A 19,298-nucleotide genomic window follows, 5' to 3' on the forward strand; every position below is an offset into this window, starting at 1 on the left:
TATATGTATGTGTATGTGATACTCTGTGACACTTTGAAATGACGGAGGACCAGTGAACGCAACAGCTAGCAGCTCGTGTAGCTGCGGCGCTGATCGCTTCCTCCGTCTTGTATGATGAAATAATGCTGAATTTATGTTGAAATGATTGTTGTACAAAAGCTTCAGATATCTGTCTCTGAGATAGATGATGAGTGGAGGCAGTTTGAAGGTGATAATCGGTGAACCGTGGCTAATGATGCATGCACAGTGAAGGCAGGGCGGGCCGATTTTTAGGGGGGACCATTCGGTCGGTGACACGGGGTCTCTGTTCCATGTAGTTCAGGACGCCACTCGCCAAAGTTGTGACGGCCAAACATGCACACGTGTGTGTGTGTGTGTGTGTGTGTGTGTGTGTGTGTGTGTGTGTGTGTGTGTGTGTGTGTGTGTGTGCGCGCGTGCGTGTGTGCGCTGCCAGACTTTATTTAGCTTCAGATGCACTGTTTTGTATGATGCACTTGTCTGTGCAACAAGGCAGTTAAAATACTGTGGGGGAAAGAACAGACTGATTACCTTGGGTGGTTTTATGTTCATGGTGGTAGAGTTTGAAAAGATTTTTTGGCTGGTGCAGCTGCACCTGGCAACACTTTCACTGCTGTGTGGCTGTGGGCTCATTCATACAACACAGCCAGATGAGAAATGACATTTGACTTTTACTGGACTCTCTGTGTGAGGATGGTGGGACAGACAAGTAATTATATATATATATATATATATATATATATATATATATATATAAACACATATATATAAACACATATATAAACTCTTTAAAAACCAGTTCAGCAACTGGAAAAAGTCATATGATGGCTGTCAGGTCAGAAATCACTTTTTCTGCTCTGGACTTTAACTAAACTTTGTGATGGTTAGTTTATATTTTACAAAACGTTCAGCAGGACGTGCACTTTGGAGTCCCAGCTGACAGTGAACAAGTGAGTTAAAAATAATAAAGTGTGCGCCGTACACCCACCAGTGCAGGTGTGTGCTCACTGTGCGCCACTCAGCTCGATAAAGTGCTGGAATAAACTGGAGAGGGCGCCAGTGAGAGAGCCTGCTCCGATTCAGTATATACAGTGCTGCGCTTCACAGTCCAGAACCAATAAGCAGGTCAGCTGGGCGACATCACGTCCACCCGCGAGGTCCCGCGAGCAAAGTCTCTGCTCGAGGAGGAATGTGGCTTCCATCAGGGTTTATTGGAGAGTCATGTTTAATTTTATGATAACAAAGAAAAATCAGGTTTCCTGGTGCTATCAACACGAAGTCCTGAAAGGGTTAAATGTTGCAAACTGCTGTGATGTTCCAGATGAACAGACCATCCCACACTGTACAAGCATGCCTCATTTTAAAACGCGTGTCCTTTGTTACCTTTTCTCCAGCAACGAGGAGAGCGAGATAGCCAAAACCAGGCGGTCCTGACCAAATTAAAGTGTGCTGCAGGTAAGACCACGTTTCCACAAACCTCTTGATGGCTGGAATTCACTTATGTACCGATGAGACAAGTGCTTTCCTTTAGTGGACAGAGCTGTGAAATGACTGTGATAAAGGTGCATGTCAGAGTTGGACCTGAAAAGAACAACTCATTTAACACAGAAAATAATCATGCAGGAGACACTGAATTTCTTTTTCCTGTTCTGGAGAGAGCAAATGAGCGTGACCCCTCGCCAACCACCGTCTTGTCCGCTCTGAAGGGCCCCGCCCATTTGCTTCTCCTATTTATTGAAATAAAGTTACATACAAGCATATGATGATAGAAACTTGTACAAGCAGTGTTGGAACACCAAATGAGCCCCTTGAGAACCAGGTGACTGCTGCATCGGGACACATGTGTTTGAAGGAGTGATTGCCAGACTTGCAAGTATGAGGTCTGTTAGAAAAGTAACAGACCTTTTTATTTTTTTTCAAAAACTATATGGATTTGATTCATATGTTTTTACGTCAGCCAAGCTTGAACCTTCGTGCGCATGCGTGAGTTTTTTCCACGCCTGTCGGTTGCGTCATTCGCCTGTGGGCAGGCTTTGAGTCAGCACTGCTCCACCCCTCTCGTCGTTGTTTCTTTGTCAGGAAATGGCGGAATGATTTGGGCTTTTTTTTTTCCATCAGAATTTTTTCAGAAACTGTTAGAGACTGGCAGCTGGAAACCATTCGAAAAATTTATCTGGCTTTCGGTGAAAATTTTACGGGCTTCACACAGAATAAGGAGTGTTACTACAGCTTTAAGGACGGCCCACAATGGCGCACGGCGCGCTGCGCTCCAAGCCGCCATCGAGAGGCAGAAACCACCAGATCATTTCTAAACGGATGGCTGTGTGGAGCCGGGACCATCGTGTGCAATTTCTTTGGTTATCACAAGAGCTGGACATCAGCCATTTTCCGGCAGATTTCACTTTTAACAAGAGATTTTGTCATGGAAAGCCGAGCGGAGGCTTCGCGCGTCACGACCGATTCGCTGATCGAGCGAGACAAAGGAACACCTCCGTTTCGGAGTGTTAAAGGACAAGTTGGGACATGCCCAGCTCTCCACAATTTCTCTTATACTCAATCGACTGGTAAGCACTGAAAGCCGAGATAAGCATGTCCCAACTTGTCCTTTAACACTCCGAAATGGAGGTGTTCCTTTGTCTCGCTTCATCAGCGAATCGGTCGTGACGCGCAAAGCCTTGCGCGGCTTTCCATGACAAAATCTCTTGTTAAAAGTGAAATCTGCCGGAAAATGGCTGATGTCCAGCTCTTGTGATAACCAGAGAAATTGCTCACGACGGTCCCGGCTCCACACAGCCATCCGTTTATAAATGATGTGGTGTTTTCTGCCTCTCGATGGCGGCTTGGAGCGCAGCGTGCCGTGCACCATTGTGGGGCGTCCTTAAAGCTGTAGTAACACTCCTTATTCTCTGTGAAGCCTGTAAAATTTTTACCGAAAGCCACCTAAATTTTTCGAATGGTTTCCAGCTGCCTGTCTCTAACAGTTTCTGAAAAAATTCTGATGGGAAAAAAGCCCAAATCATTCCGCCATTTCCTGACAATGAAACCACGACGAGAGGGGTGGACCAGTGCTCACTCAAAGCCTGCCCACAGGCGAATGACGCAACCGACAGGCGTGGAAAAACTCACGCATGCGCACGAAGGTTCAAGCTTGGCTGACGTAAAAATATATGAATCAAATCCATATAGTTTTTGAAAAAATAAAAAGGTACGATACTTTTTAACAGACCTCGTATATGTGATCTATTATCTGGAATAATGCATGGAAGTACTGAAACATACAAAATGTCTTTAAGCCAAAGAGGACCAGACTATCTAATAGTGTGTGTTTTACTGTCTGGTCACACGTTTTATGGAGTCAGGATGTGAATTTCAGCCTTTGCTTTACGATCAGTTTAGAATTTGTTTTTCTAACAATTATCCTCAATCACACAGTTGCTGGAAAAGAAAAGTCAAATAAGGTCATTGCATGTCTGTAATGACAGAGGAGCGCACAGATCACAGACCCCAGTGTCCCACCTGGGACCACCACTGGAGAAATGGTCTCAGGTGCCTCTGTGCCTATTGGAGTCCAGGTCGCCACGCTGGAGCTGAGGAGTCGTCACCCTCCCCTGAATTTACTGGGGCCAGGCACACGCCATCTCTGGCTGCCCAGGCTCCTGTGGAGCAGAACTAGACTGAACCTGCTCTGCACGCTCTACGTGGCGCGCTGTACATGACGTGCTCTACACATTGATGTGTTTTTGATTTTACAGGCCTGGCAGAGTTGGCCTCACGCAAATACAAACCGGCAGCCAAGTGTTTCCTGCAGGCTTCCTTCGATCATTGTGACTGTCCAGAGGTGAGCTGAAGTCAGTGATGTGTTGCAAAAACTAAAGCCGGTCTCTCACGGAGCCGCAGATGCTGGCGAGCGTTTGACAACCACTTTACCACTTTACAAATAATTATAAATGTTTGTTAAAAAGTTAATTTGCTACGAAATCTTGAATGTGTTCAAAATTTATTTGCAACAACAAATGACTTTTACTGCCCTAAAGATGGCTTGAAACCTGTTTTTTAACAACAATAAGGCCAGTTCAGTGCTTTTTAGCACAGACTGAGGAGGTTTTGGTTTAATCTCAAAAGAATATGATGAGATGCTTCGGAATGTCAGGTTTTATTTCTTGTACCAAATCCTTTTTAAAGTTTAAAGGTAAAAACAGAAATGGCATGTTTCAAATAACTTTGAACCTTGTTTTCTTCCACCAGTGACCTGAACCTTAAATATGACGGTTGAAGTATTTTTGTTAGTTGTCCACACACCGAGCTGGGCTGGACGAACTGACTGTTTTAGCCATCATCAGATCAGGATGCGTCTCTTACACCCCTGTCACATATTGACGATTTAGCCAGCGTATGCTGACTATTAGGTACACCAGCGTTTTTAAGTTTTGGATGGGTAGGTTTTGTATAATTTAAGAGCAGTGATGCCGGTAACGCATTACTCTAATCTGACCTTTTTCTGTAACCAGTAAGCTAATGCATTAATCTTTCCAAATCAATAATCAGATTAAAGTTACTTCTGCAAGTCACTGTGCGTTACTATTATTTTTGTATTGTGGGTCGATCGCAGCATTAAAAGTGGCCTGTTGAACTGCCCACTACACCCATGTTTAGCATTTGATGATGCAAGCTGTTCATCTGCTGTTTTGTGCAGCAGCTCAAGCTGAAGAAACAGTTGGCATCTCTCAAAGTGCAGTGACAGTAGCACACCTGCACTGAGCATTACTAAGACATTTTTCTGTTTTGTTTTTTTTCTTTGAATCTCTGTGCCGTGCTGTGTCCTCACTAAAAAAAAAAGAACAGCTGAAGACCCACGATGGCATGTGACCCCACACAACACCCCTAGATTAAAGGTCCACTTTTGAAGACAGTTTTTCACATTACTACTACTATGACTACTACTAATACTACTTAATAATAATAATAATAATTCAACAACTAAAATGTTTGGAATTTAATAGTTACATTTATAAACAATGTAGATTAGAAATGGTAAGTTTTACCGTTACAGTGCTGTCAACAGTTAAATATGAGGTCAAGAAAGAGGCCTTTATTTTATTTTTTATAAAAAACAAGTATTTATGTTCATTGAAGTCGAGAAAGGGTGACTAAAGTCAGTATAGGCAAAACGGGTTATCATTTTCATATTGAGGTGGTGGGGGGTATTTTCGGCAGCTGCTGAAAGTAAGTAGTAATCTTATTTATTTACTTTTAAAATTGAGTAATCAGTAAAGAAACCAAGTTACTTTTTAAAGGAGTAATCAGTAATTGGATTACTTTTTCAAAGTAACTGTGGCAACACTGGTTAAGAGCACGTTGAAGCACGCTGATATACGTCGTAATATGCTGAGTATGTATGCAAATTGTATGTTTCATACGTCCCGCATACGTGGGACATAAATTGTAGGTAAGTTCTGTGATTGTTGACACATGCTTCTTGTTAGTTACTCATAAGTAGAAATCCGTCCATTAATGCTGCTCATTGATTGGGTGAAAGCTGCAGTCCTCATGTGAACAGTTCAGACTGTTTCAAATATTAAAACCATTCACACACAAAAGTAAGAGTAAATATAACATCTTCATCTGACCTGTTCATTTCAGCCGGATTCATCATCACAGCCTGACGAAAGCACATAAAGCCTCCCGATTTTGGAAAACAACTGAAAATACTTTTGTTCCTTGTTGTGGCTGAAGAAACACATTTTGAAAGAAGTCCTTCTGTGGTTTTTCTGCTTCTGGTGCATTTCTGAGACTGAACCGGGCACCAATCAGAGGGGCCGGGCGACCGATCAAGTCCGCTTTGTGCCACAACAAGACAGTTGACTTATTTTAAAAGTTAAGAGTTGCAGCACCTCTTTCATTCAGGTCAGTGTTTATCACAGACATGAGTCGATTCTTCAGCATTCTGCACGTAATGAAAATAAATCCCAGGACCCACCGAGACTAAGATAAATTAGAAAATGTTAAATAACCCTGTTTTGCCTCTGCGTGGAGCAGAGACGCTGCGCGACAGTGAACGCTCGCTGGATGACGTCCTCATCGATATTTAAGTGTTGCACCTGCCAAACAAAAGGGTTCTGCCAGCGTTGGAAAGGCAAACCAAGGCAGACAGAACCATTCAGACCCGTATCATACTGTACTGACCCGAATCACTCGGTGGAAACGGGGCTGTCAGCAAACGCTGGATAAATGTCAATGAGGTGGGATGTCAGTATGGTGACCGCTCAAGGAGGGTACACAGGGATTTTTAATATTAGCTCAGCGGATAACTGAAAGAATCCTTCAGATGGTGATAGAAGCATCAAATTCAGCACAAATGCTCTTTAGAAAAAAAAAACGATTGGCCTCTTGAATTTTCTTTAGGCAGCCAGGTAGGGGTCAGGGAAGAACTACACAGGGGTCAAAATTAAAAAAAAATGCTCCATTCATATTGAACACTGTACCACATTATTTGTCTGAATATGAAGATTTCAAAAAGATACAGTTTGGACTATCTGACTGTTATGGGGAAAAAACAGCAAGAATGGTGACAAAGGTCAGTTTGAGGTTGTACAGGGGTCAAAAGTTAGTTGTAAAAAGTGATGAACATTATTGGTTGACAGAAGACTTTGTCCCGTCTTTGTTTAGGCGTACAGGAACAGTGACTGTCTGCTAATGGTGTTCGGATACTAACTAGCAACAGACAGTAGTGCAAACAAATCACCTGAACATCATGTGTGCAGGACGTTTTCTCGGGTTAGTGTGACTGTGTGTCTCCTCCCTCCAGCTCCTGTCACCCACTAACGTTGCGGTCTATGGCGGCTTGTGTGCTTTGGCCACATTTGACAGACAGGAGCTTCAACGCAACGTCATCTCCAGCAGGTGTCACACACGCTCCACATCTAAGAACTGCACGTTTTTATGACTTTAAAAACTTTTTTCGCTCCTGTCCTTAGCTCCTTCAAATTATTTCTGGAGTTGGAACCTCAGATCCGAGACATAATTTTCAAGTTTTATGAGTCCAAGTATGCTTCTTGCCTGAAGCTGTTGGATGAGATGAAGGTAAGTGTGGATGAACATTCTCAGTGTGAGTGTTCAGAGGCGTTGCACAGTGTGTTTTTTCGGATGTATGACCCGACTGTGGTCTTTGTTACAGGACAACCTCCTGCTGGACATGTACCTCGCCCCCCATGTTAAAACCCTGTACAACCAGATCAGGAACCGAGCCCTGATTCAGGTGGGTCAGAGATGTGTACTTTATACCTCAGGAATTTGACCCTGACTTGGGCCGCGGAGCCACTAATGCCCGGTTCACACGATAAGATAATTATGCCGTTTTCTGACCTGATCATCCCCTTCTGGCAGTCTTAAGGATGCCCCCATTATTGTGATGCTCTAAAGATCATCTGACCGGCTCTCCCTGCTGTGTGTGGCGTGTTCAGAGTGCTCTAGTCGGGACCACTCAGACCTCAAATTGTGGATATTCAACATGTTGGATGGTCTAGTCCCGGGGGCGGTGTAGCCAGTACGCAGCCTGTTAAATGTGACGTGTAGCCAATCAGAAAGCGAGGTGATGGAAGCACGGTGGGGAATCCAGAATCACTTATTTACTTTCTCCAAAGTCACGTTTGATCTCGGGAGGTTTGTGAGATTTCCCGTCTGACTTGGAATGTTGGTGAGTGAAATCTGTTGCTGTGTTGTCTTTACCATGTGTGGGTTCTCTCAGGTGCTGAAAACCTACGGACATTTTAAAGTCTTGCTGTGTGAACCAGGTATAAAACTGGTATGTAGAAGAATCAGTTTTGAAGCAGTAGGTGACTCATCCAGATTTGGTGAGAAAATAAATAGGCCATTATAAGGGGTGGGGTTAGTGACTGCCAATCAGATCAAACCCCGAGATAAGTCTCCTTGTCTTATCGACACCATTAGAAGCCACCAGCTGTTCCACCCGGGGGTGGAGCTGATCATATCTGACCCGTACAGATGCTTTCTGCATCAGTTCCACAGACGTTTGACTCCTGAAACACTCGTATTCAAAAAAAAAAAAAAAAAAATTCTCCTTAATCCTCAATGAATCCTGTTCACACCAGACGTCTATACCCTCCTAAATCAAAAGTGTCATCAGAAACACACAAAGGTTCTGATTCTTAATGGCTGCTGTTGTGTGGAGCGAGTCGGACCTGGATAAGAGGTAGAAAATGACTGAAGGAGGTTCTGTACCCGGGTTCCTCACCAGTTTTAAAGAGGAATCACTCGAGTGTAAATGTCAGAGGTATGAGAAAAAGGTGAGTGCCGCACAAACCCGCGTCCTGGTGGTGTGTAAGCAGACAATGTGTGTGGGTCAGGAGAGCAGTACTGTGACTTCCCTGTGACACTGTGCTTTTCTTCAGTATTTCAGCCCGTATGTATCTGCAGACATGACTAAGATGGCTCAGGCCTTCAACACCACGGTAGCAGCTCTGGAGGACGAGCTGACCCAGCTCATCCTGGAGGGACTCATCAACGCACGCATCGACTCCCACAGCAAGGTAAGGCGCCGGACGCCGTCCTCAGTGTTCATCACCGGAGGCTTTCAAAGAGGTGACGTGATGTGTTGGTAGATCCTGTACGCCAGGGATGTGGACCAGAGGAGCACCACCTTTGAGAAGTCCCTGCACATGGGCAAGGAGTTCCAGAGGCGAGCTAAAGCCATGATCCTCCGAGCTGCCGTGCTGCGCAACCAGATACATGTCAAGGTGCGTGAATTTTCTGATCGCACTGTGTGTATTGACAGGCGGTAGGGCTGCACAGTGAAGCTGCTAACATCGCGCCCAACATTAGCGTGAGCAGAGTGCCTCGGCTGTGAGCAGCAGGATTTGTATGTTAGCCAGTTATGGATGCTAATGCACAAATGTGAGCATAAAAACATGCTAACAGGTTAGTGTTTCCATGAAAACTTACTAACATTGTGATCGTAGCAGGCTAGCTTTAGCATAATCTGGCTGAGTGCTTTCGTTGTGAACAGTGGGATTTATAAAATGCTTTTAAAACACACACAGTCTGACTGCACAGTTTTAATGTTATTTAATTATACATGTTGACAGTCTGACTGTGTGGGGTGGGGGGGTGGGGATGAGCCTTAATTGAGAGAGTGGCATCAACTCTGAACATGGCGCCATTTTGGATCCAACTACGCTGAACTACTGAATGAACCTTTAATATTTTCAACGTTTTTTTTTTAATCATTTAACCACATACAGCAACACATCCAGGTACAGGTGCTATCAAAATAAATATAGAAATAGTTAAGCTATCAAATTTACAGTTTATGATGATTTGTTGAATTGGCAGCCGATCTGCTGTGTGTCAGCTTGATCCCGTCAGATCTCAGAAGCTAAGCAGTGCGGGACCTGGTTAGTACTTGGGTGGGAGACCTCTTTGGAACACCAGCTGTGTGTGTTTCTCCAGGTAACACTGGAGTTGCGTCAGGAAGGGCATCCGGTGTAAAATTTGTGCCAAATATCAATGCGGATTTGGTTGTATCCGCTGTGGTGACCCCGAACACAAAACGGGAGCAGCCAAATGGACAACAATTTTGAATTATGAGTATTATGATTTATGCAGCTGCAGCTTTGTAACTCTGTGTCATACAATGACATGTGTAACAGCGGAATTTCGCGGATCCGTGGAGTTTTCACAGCCCTGATATATAACATAATAGCGCATTGCCTGTGGGGATCCATGGGCACTAGATTGGGTAGAGTTTACAAAATACAACCTCTGGCAAAAATTATGGAATCACCGGCCTCGGAGGATCTTCATTCAGTTGATTAATTTTGTAGAAAAAAGCAGATCACAGACATGACACAAAACTAAAGTCATTTCAAATGGCAACTTTCTGGCTTTAAGAAACACAATAAGAAATCAGGAAAAAAAATTGTGGCAGTCAGTAACGGTTACTTTTTTAGACCAAGCAGAGGGAAAAAAATACGGAATCAATTCTGAGGAATAAATTATGGAATCATGAAAAACAAAAGAACGCTCCAACACATCACTAGTATTTTGTTGCACCACCTCTGGCTTTTCTAACAGCTTGCAGTCTCTGAGGCATGGACTTAATGAGTGACAAACAGTACTCTTCATCAATCTGGCTCCAGCTTTCTCTGATTGCTGTTGCCAGATCAGCTTTGCAGGTTGGAGCCTTGTCATGGACCATTTTCTTCAACTTCCACCAAAGATTTTCAATTGGATTAAGATCTGGACTATTTGCAGGCCATGACATTGACCCTATGTGTCTTTTTGCAAGGAATGTTTTCACAGTTTTTGCTCTATGGCAAGATGCATTATCATCTTGAAAAATGATTTCATCATCCCCAAACATCCTTTCAATTGATGGGATAAGAAAAGTGTCCAAAATATCAACGTAAACTTGTGCATTTATTGATGATGTAATGACAGCCATCTCCCCAGTGCCTTTACCTGACATGCAGCCCCATATCATCAATGACTGTGGAAATTTACATGTTCTCTTCAGGCAGTCATCTTTATAAATCTCATTGGAACGGCACCAAACAAAAGTTCCAGCATCATCACCTTGCCCAATGCAGATTTGAGATTCATCACTGAAGATGACTTTCATCCAGTCATCCACAGTCCACGATTGCTTTTCCTTAGCCCATTGTAACCTTGTTTTTTTCTGTTTAGGTGTTAATGATGGCTTTCGTTTAGCTTTTCTGTATGTAAATCCCATTTCCTTTAGGCGGTTTCTTACAGTTCGGTCACAGACGTTGACTCCAGTTTCCTCCCATTCGTTCCTCATTTGTTTTGTTGTGCATTTTCGATTTTTGAGACATATTGCTTTAAGTTTTCTGTCTTGACACTTTGATGTCTTCCTTGGTCTACCAGTATGTTTGCCTTTAACAACCTTCCCATGTTGTTTGTATTTGGTCCAGAGTTTAGACACAGCTGACTGTGAACAACCAACATCTTTTGCAACATTGCGTGATGATTTACCCTCTTTTAAGAGTTTGATAATCCTCTCCTTTGTTTCAATTGACATCTCTCGTGTTGGAGCCATGATTCATGTCAGTCCACTTGGTGCAACAGCTCTCCAAGGTGTGTTCACTCCTTTTTAGATGCAGACTAACGAGCAGATCTGATTTGATGCAGGTGTTAGTTTTGAGGATGATAATTTACAGGGTGATTCCATAATTTATTCCTCAGAATTAAGTGATTCCATATTTTTTCCCTCTGCTTGGTCTAAAAAAGTAACCGTTACTGACTGCCATAATTTTTTTTCCTGATTTCTTATAGTGTTTCTTAAAGCCAGAAAGTTGCCATTTGAAATGACTTTAGTTTTGTGTCATGTCTGTGATCTGCTTTTTTCTACAAAATTAAACAACTGAATGAACATCCTCTGAGGCCAGTGATTCCATAATTTTTGCCAGGGGTTGTAGGTTGCTGACATTTTTTGTGGTAAGGGTGGTAATAAATTATGCAAAGCTTGCATAATGAGCTGGAACAGTGTGTGAGGCCAGAAACTTTTTAGAACCTTAGTCCTCAACAACAGAAAGAACTCAACCCTTTTATTTCTTGTTAATTATGTAATTTTTTAAATGTTAATTTACGGTCTTAATGTATTTATAAATTGTTTATATTCTTGTTATCATATACACTCTTATTTTATTTTTGCTTCTATTTTGGCATTTGAGTTTTAAACGGACCACAATGGAAATAAGTGTTTTCACTTTCTTGTCATCCATGTATTTTAAACGTATTTACAATTACATCATGTACTTACATTGAACTTAAAATCACTCACGTTTTTAATATAAAGATGACTTACCGCCCCCTGCTGGAATGGCGTGAGTCCAGAAAGTAGTGGGCAGCACACACAGCTGCTGTAAGCAGGTGGTTTTGATTTGACAAACAAAGATGGTGGCTAAAGACATTAAAACCACTAAACATTTCACTCTTGATACCAACATGAAACTTAAGTCACTCCTGGTAACTGCAACATGAGACTTATCTAAACTGACTAAACCAACTGAGTTACAAAAACACAATAAATCAATAACGCTAACAACACTGTTAAACTAACATAAACCACAATAGCAACATTTAAAACCTCAAAGGTCTGAACTCCCATGGTGCATTTCAGCACAGCATCCATTCTTTATTGGTTAGCTAAAATTGCTAATTTCTCCAAAAATATTTGTCGTATCAACTTTTCATTTTTGCAGCACTCATCCTTGACCCAAACTAGATAAGTATACCAAACGGCAAATGTCAGCTCTCCACAGTTTTTGCATGATTGAAGCCACACACAGAGGCCACTTGGCTGTTATAATATAGATGGGTGATTCTTTAACTACGGGCACTATTGGCCTTGTAAATGTAATTTTCACCACACCACTGCCTTACAATATAAAGCGCCTTGAGGCAACTGTTTGTTGTGATTTGGTGCTATATACATGTGCTCTGATGTCACTGTTTATCTCCATAGAAACTACCCAAACAATCTTTCATACAAACTGTTTAAAGGGACATTACAGTGTTGTGGTGGAAATTACGGCAATAGTGTGGGACAACTACATTTTGTTTTAAAAAAAATCACAACAGTTGTATGACATTGAATACCCCAATTATGTTTTGATTATTTTACTGATATTTTATTCAGAGATATTTTAAAACATTAGAAAAAGCGTTTCTTTACCATTCATTTTTATCATTGAAGATCAAAAGTCTGGGTGTGGGACAAGGACAAAACAGCAATATTTGCATATAATGATGCTGAAAAAAGGTGAAAAAGTCATCATAGACTACTAGAACAAATTTCTTAACACACTTTCATTGTAAAGATAACTATAAAAGTGTGAAATTTCCCCTTTTTTCTGTTTTTCATACAATATGATCAAAGGACATAATAAGTGCCCGTAGTCTAAGAATCACCCAGATATGGCATACTACAGGAGGTGGTGTGTCAGACTCCCGGGATCCGCGGGTCAGTCACATTCATAATTGTCCTTCAAGTGCACAACAGTCCTTTTAATAAAGTGGAAGAGACGTCCATTCTGATGTGATCCAAAAACAGACGCCATGCTCTATAGAAGTGATTTACATTGTCAGGTATCATCCAAAGGAATCAAATCAAAAATGATTCAGCCACAGACAGGAGACGACTTATCAGTGGCCCACTGCAAAAGAGTATTTGTTTTCCACCCTGCAAACATTAGAATATTGTACAGTCTTTTGTCAGTTTCTGTTTTCACATATTTACAAAATCAAGGTCAGATTCTTTGTCATTGTAACGAGTACAATGAAAGGTACGGTAATATAATATGCAAATATAAACCTGAGTGCACCACACGCAGACTTAAAAGGTCTGGGGAAGAAAAGAAACATAAAAGTTAACAGGTGTGTCCAGCACGCAAATTAAAAAAAGAAAAAATAGAAATATATAGACATGTTTTATATGTAATCTCTTTTTTGCTACTACATTCTTATATATTTATATTTTTTCTTTTTTTAATTTGCGTTCTGGACACACCTGTTAACTTTTGTTTCTTTTCTTCTTTCTTTGTTTTATATGTAATCCCTTTTTTGCTACTACAAAGAAAAAATGTTCAAAACTGTGAATATTTCAAGGGCAGTGGATATTTGCACATAAACAAATATTTCATTCATTTCCAGTGTGTCATGTGACCTGGTTGTTTGGTTCCAGTGACATTCAAAGCTCTAACAGCAGTTGGGTAGAAACTGTTTTCAGTCTTTGTTCTTTCTTTAATGGTCCTGAACCGTCTGCCTGATGGCAGCAGCTCAAACAGAGTGTGTCCAGGGTGGGATGAGTCCTTTAGGATGGTGTTGGCTCTCCTGAGACAGTAAGAGCCATGAAGGTCCCCCAGCATGGGTCAAGGGTCACCCAATGATCTTCTCTGCCATTTTGGTAACCCTCTGGAGCTCTTTCCTGTTTGCCCCCGTGAAGCTGGTAAACCACGTCCAGAGGCAGTATGTGGAGATGCTCTCCATGGAAGAGCGGGAAAATGACACCAGACATCTCTGGTTGATGTTATTTTTCCTGAGGATTCTCAGAAAGTGGAGTCTTTGCTGTGCCTTCTTTACCAAGTGTGTGGTGTTCCTGTCCTATGTCAGTTTCTCCTCTAAACCGAAGTCTGACCCTTTCCACACAGGTCCCCCCAGTGATAATGGACTGAATGTCCGTTTAGTTTCTCCTGAAGTCTATGATTAGCTCCTTGGTTTTGGATGTGTTCAGGAGCAGGTTATTTTCTCTCCACCACACCGTCAGCTGTTCCACCTCCTCCTGGCAGGCAGACTCATCTCCTCCAGTGATACAGCCGACCACTGTGATGTCATCTGCATAATTAATGAAGGTGTTGCTGGTTTGGACGGGGTGCAGTCAGAGGTGTAGAGGGTGAAGAGCAGTGGACTCAGCACGCAGCCTTGAGGGGAACCTGTGCTGAGTGTGAGAGCTGTGGATATGTGGGGGCCAATCCCGACTCTCTGTGAGCCATCTGACAGAAAGTCCTTAATCCAGAGACATGGAATGAGGTAGACTGAGGTTCAGTCGTTTCCTCATAAGGCCGTGGGAGAGGATGGTGTTGAATGCTGAAGTATAATCCACGAAGACGGGTGTAGTTACCCTGTTGGTCCAGGTGGGTCAACATGGTGTGGAGGGCAGAGGTCATGGCGTCCTCTGTTGACTTGGCCTTGTGACTTGGTTTGGGTCTGAAGTGGGGATTATGAATGACATGACGTGACTTCGAGCCAGTTTTTCAAAACACTTGATCACCACCGGTCTGAGTGCAACAGTTCGGTCGTCACTCAAGCTGGTTATGGGGGATTTCTTGGGTAGTGGGACTATGGTGGAGGTCTTCAGGCATGACGGGACAGCAGACTGTGTCAGGGACCGGTTGAAGGTTTTGGTGAAAATCCCAGCAAGCTGGTCTGCACAGTCTTTCAGCACCCGGCCGGAGACATGGTCGGGGCCCGTTTGTGGGTTGACGCCCCTCAGCGTGCACCTCACCTCGTGCCTCCCACCGTGAAGTTACTCCTGGCTGCTGGTGGCAACGTGGCTGCTCCTGGTGTCACAAAGAAGAGATTTAACTCTTCTGCCAATGTGGCGTCACCTTCAGCAGCTCTGATGTCGGGTTTGTAGTTGGTGAGGTGCTGGACCTCCAGCCGTCCCCGACTGCTGTTGTTGGTGTCCAGGTGATTGTGGACCTCCTCCTGAAGTCCTCCTTGGCCTTCCTCATGCCTCTCTTCAGGTTGGCATGGTCTGTGCTGTAGAGAGCCCCATCACCAGCTCTGAAGGTGGAGTTTCTCTCCTTCAGCAGCTGCTTCACCTCCCTACTCATCCAGGGTTTCTGACCCGGATGTGTTCCTTCACTGTGAGCATATCTACACAGTTCTTAATGTAACACAGTACTGTGTCTGTAAACATGTCCAGGTCCTCATCCTCAAACACGTCCCAGTCGATACTGTTGAAGCCGTCCTGTCCCGTCTGGCCATGTTTTCACCGTTTTAATGGTGGTGGGGTGGATTTCCGGAGGGGGTATATGCAGGGATGAGTTGCCTATATGTGGTGCAGGTCCGGCCCTGTAGCCTCAGTAATGTTGGTGTAAACTTTGTCCAGTGTATTTGCTCCTCTTGTGGCTCATTTGACGTGTTGATGAAGTCTGGGGAGCACTGATCTTAAGTCCACATGATTAAACTCGGCGTGATGATGTGCACCGCGTCCGGATGTCGGTGCAGCTGGAGGTTGATGTTGTTGTGTAAAAGTCCGAGGGCCAAGCTAGCGTTAGCATCTGGGCGAATGTAAACAGCAGTTAGCAAGACTCCAGTAAACCTCAGAGGAAAGTAAAACGGTCGGCACTTAGATTCAGATTCAGACAACTTTATTGATCCCAAAAAAGGCTATTATGTTTACACTCCAATTACCTCAGACAAGATACAGCAATTAATCCACAATTATTACTTGTTTACTGTAATAATGGCACACATCAAAATTAAAGACAACACATATACATTTGACATTGTTTATGTGCACTGAACTTGAAGCAGTCTGTCATCCGAATTGAGGTAAAGTGGGTGAAAGCCGCTGCAACTGTAAGTCGCGCCGCCAGACCAGCTGAGAGAGGACGAGGCCTGCCGCAGGGAGGGAGGGGCAGAGAGCGGTAAGAGGAGAGGCTGGAGCATGCTTCGGTCCATGTGTAAGTCTGTCAGTTTATTGTCCTTGTGGGTTGAGATAAGAATGGAGCCAAATAATCTCACCAGAGCCTGGATAAATTCCTCTGGAGGTAAACAGTGGGCAATTGACCTTGATGCCTGTAGTGTTGCAGCCGAGCAGTGAAAAACACTTTTTTTTTTTTTTTTTTTACAGATCCACTCACTCGGCCAAATCCCAATTATAAATTAAGAATATTCCTAACTTTGAATTAAGAATATTCACCGACCTCCGAAATCTTCAGCTTCAACTACAAGGCACGCATCTGCTCCAAGGTGTCATCCAATTTGCGACTGAGTTCAAGAGTCAACAAAGTCTGAGAATGCACTGCCTTGCCGACCTCGTTAATCATGACGGACAAGCGAGGGCCCGTGGTTCTTGATGCCGCTGTCTTGCCAATTTTCCGGTAGATCAGGGCAGCACATAAGCCAAAAAGTACCCCCCCTGCTACCATAAGACCAAATATGAATAGGTGTTCGACATCCTCCACAGAGAAAGGCGCCAAGCATGCCACACGCCAGGAACTCCAGGAGTCGAGGACATAGCTTGCAGGATACGTTCCATCTGGGCAGGCAGGATCTCCCGGTTCTGACCTTCTTGTAGAAAAAATGGTGTCAATAGTGTTCAGAGACCAGCTGATCAATTCCATGGTTAATCCAATAGTAGTCCAATAGATCAAGAATCCAATATAGTTTTGAGGAATTCACAAGTCTGGTGAAGTAGGGACTTGAAGGTTGAAAGCAGAGAGATAAGGGAGAGTGGAGGAGATGCAACCGCCCTTGTTGGAGTCCCAAGCTGATTACTGGTCTTACTGGATTAATGGTCAAATATTCCAGGTCTGTGAACAGTGGCTGGCTGCCGTTGCTGTGTTCTTACAGCAGCTGTTGTGGCTGTACAGACGGAGCCCTCCTCCTCTGTTCTTAGCGGAGTCACTGGTCCTGTCGAGGCACCACATTGAATAGCATGCTAACTCAATAGCCGCGTCTGGGATGGAGTAGGACACAGCCAAAGCTGCCTGTCCTTTCTATATTATGAAAATTTTTCTCAATTCCACCAATAATTTTGACACAGTATCTTTAAGGTTTACGACAAGACCAGAAAGAATGAGTTAAGGTTCCCACCTCGGTTTCACACAAAGCGGATAGAGAGTGTTCAAGAGGTGTCTGCAGTGAAGATCTTCTTTGAGTTGATTTCCACCAACCAAGCAGAAACACAAAGCGAGCGCTGAGTCCTGACTTTGAAGAGCAGTGACGATTAAAGCTTTGAATGTTTTGTTTTTTCCTCCCAGTCTCCACCCAGAGAGGGCAGCCAGGGCGAGCTGACACCTGCTAACAGCCAAAACCGCATGAGCACCAACATGTGAGCCGCCCACCACCGACCCTGGTCCAGACTCACATGGCGCTGCCATCACCTGGAAACTCCACTTGCCACACCTCAGACAATGAAAACCCATAAAGACCGTTTGTATGCTGACCGGCACATTCAGAAGACACACCGGCATGTACTTTGACATCATAAGCTTTAAAAATAAACCACTTCCTGAAACAGGCCGCATGTCTGTGTTGTTTGAGTGGATCCTCTGTGAGGCAGACAATAATTCTATTCATGCAATTAAAATGTGTTTACAATCACTGAGAATTTTAAGTGTGGTTCAGTTATTTACAGTAGTGTTCAGAATAATAGTAGTGCTATGTGACTAAAAAGATTAATCCAGGTTTTGAGTATATTTCTTATTGTTACATAGGAAACATGGTACCAGTAGATTCTCACAAATCCAAAAAGACCAAGCATTCATGATATGCACACTCTTAAGGCTATGAAATTGGGCTATTAGTAAAAAAAAGTAGAAAAGGGGGTGTTCACAATAATAGTAGTGACATTCAGTCAGTAAGTTCGTCAATTTTGTGGAACAAACACGTGTGAATCAGGTGTCCCTTATTTAAGGATGAAGCCAGCACCTGTTGAACATGCTTTTCTCTTTGAAAGCCTGAGGAAAATGGGACGTTCAAGACATTGTTCAGAAGAACAGCGTAGTTTGATTAAACAATTGATTGGAGAGGGGAAAACTTATACGCAGGTGCAAAAAATTATAGGCTGTTCATCTATCTCGGCTTTCAGTGCTTACCAGTTGAGTGAGTATAAGAGAAATTGTGGAGAGCTGGGCATGTCCCAACTTGTCCTCTGACACTCCAAAACGGAGGTGTTCTTTGTCTCGCTCCATCAGTGAATCCGTTGTGACGCGCGAAGCCTCCACGCAGCTTTCCATGACAAAATCTCTTGTTAAAAGTGAAATCTGCTGGAAAATGGCTGATGTCCAGCTCTTGTGATAACCAGAGAAATTGCACACGATGGTCCTGGATCCACACAGCCATCCGTTTAGAAATGAAATGGTCGCTTCTGCCTGTCGATCGCGGCTCGGAGCGCGGCGTGCCGTGCACCATTGTGGGCCGTCCTTAAAGCTGTAGTAACACTCCTTAATCTCTGTGAAGCTCATAAAAATTTCACCGAAAGCCATGTGAATTTTCCGAATAGTTTCCAGCTGCCTGTCTCTAACAGTTTCTGAAAAAATTATGATGGAACAAAAGCCCAAATCATCCCGCCTTTTCCTCGCAATGAAAAAACGACGAGAGGGGTGGACCAGTGCTCACTCAAAGCCTGCCCACAGGCGAATGACGCAACCGACAGGCGTGAAAAAACTCACGCATGTGCACGAAGGTTCAAGCTTGGCTGACGTAAAAACATATGAATGAAATCCATACATTTTTTGCATAAAATAAAAAGGTCAGATACTTTTCTCACAGACCTTGTATATTGATTGTTTTTGAAGATGTTGAGAAAGTTTCTGATGAAGATATTAACGGTGTAAATAATGAGCGGCTCCAAACCGTGTATGTTCCAGCCAAACGCGACAGAAAGAGGATGAAGCGCAGCTGTCAGCTGACAGCAGCGCTGAGGACGACGACAGAATGGTTTGTTCACTCACCACCTTTTCTTATAAATGATCATTTATTGCTGGCACGGTGTGTTTGTGTATGAAAAA

The 19,298-nt window shown here is 43.3% G+C and overlaps 1 protein-coding gene across 2 annotated transcripts in view; it reads left to right on the top strand.

The window, feature by feature from the left end:
• The window catches only part of gps1 (G protein pathway suppressor 1), an 85,133-nt gene extending 67,309 nt beyond the window's left edge, over positions 1-17,824 (top strand). Inside the window, exons 7-14 of one of the 2 annotated variants that reach the window (XM_034190390.1) lie at positions 1,413-1,473; positions 3,771-3,856; positions 6,824-6,918; positions 6,993-7,098; positions 7,193-7,273; positions 8,427-8,564; positions 8,637-8,771; positions 17,547-17,823. In XM_034190390.1, the coding sequence (XP_034046281.1) occupies positions 1,413-1,473; positions 3,771-3,856; positions 6,824-6,918; positions 6,993-7,098; positions 7,193-7,273; positions 8,427-8,564; positions 8,637-8,771; positions 17,547-17,621 (777 nt within the window). In that variant the 3' untranslated portion in view covers positions 17,622-17,823. Of the gene's footprint in view, positions 1-1,412; positions 1,474-3,770; positions 3,857-6,823; positions 6,919-6,992; positions 7,099-7,192; positions 7,274-8,426; positions 8,565-8,636; positions 8,772-17,546 lie in introns of both variants that reach the window. The other variant, XM_034190391.1, reaches the window with a different exon arrangement.
• The last annotated feature ends 1,474 nt before the right edge of the window (positions 17,825-19,298 follow it).

The sequence above is a fragment of the Thalassophryne amazonica genome, chromosome 16 (assembly GCF_902500255.1).
Source record: "Thalassophryne amazonica chromosome 16, fThaAma1.1, whole genome shotgun sequence".
NCBI classification, from domain to species: Eukaryota; Metazoa; Chordata; class Actinopteri; order Batrachoidiformes; family Batrachoididae; genus Thalassophryne; species Thalassophryne amazonica.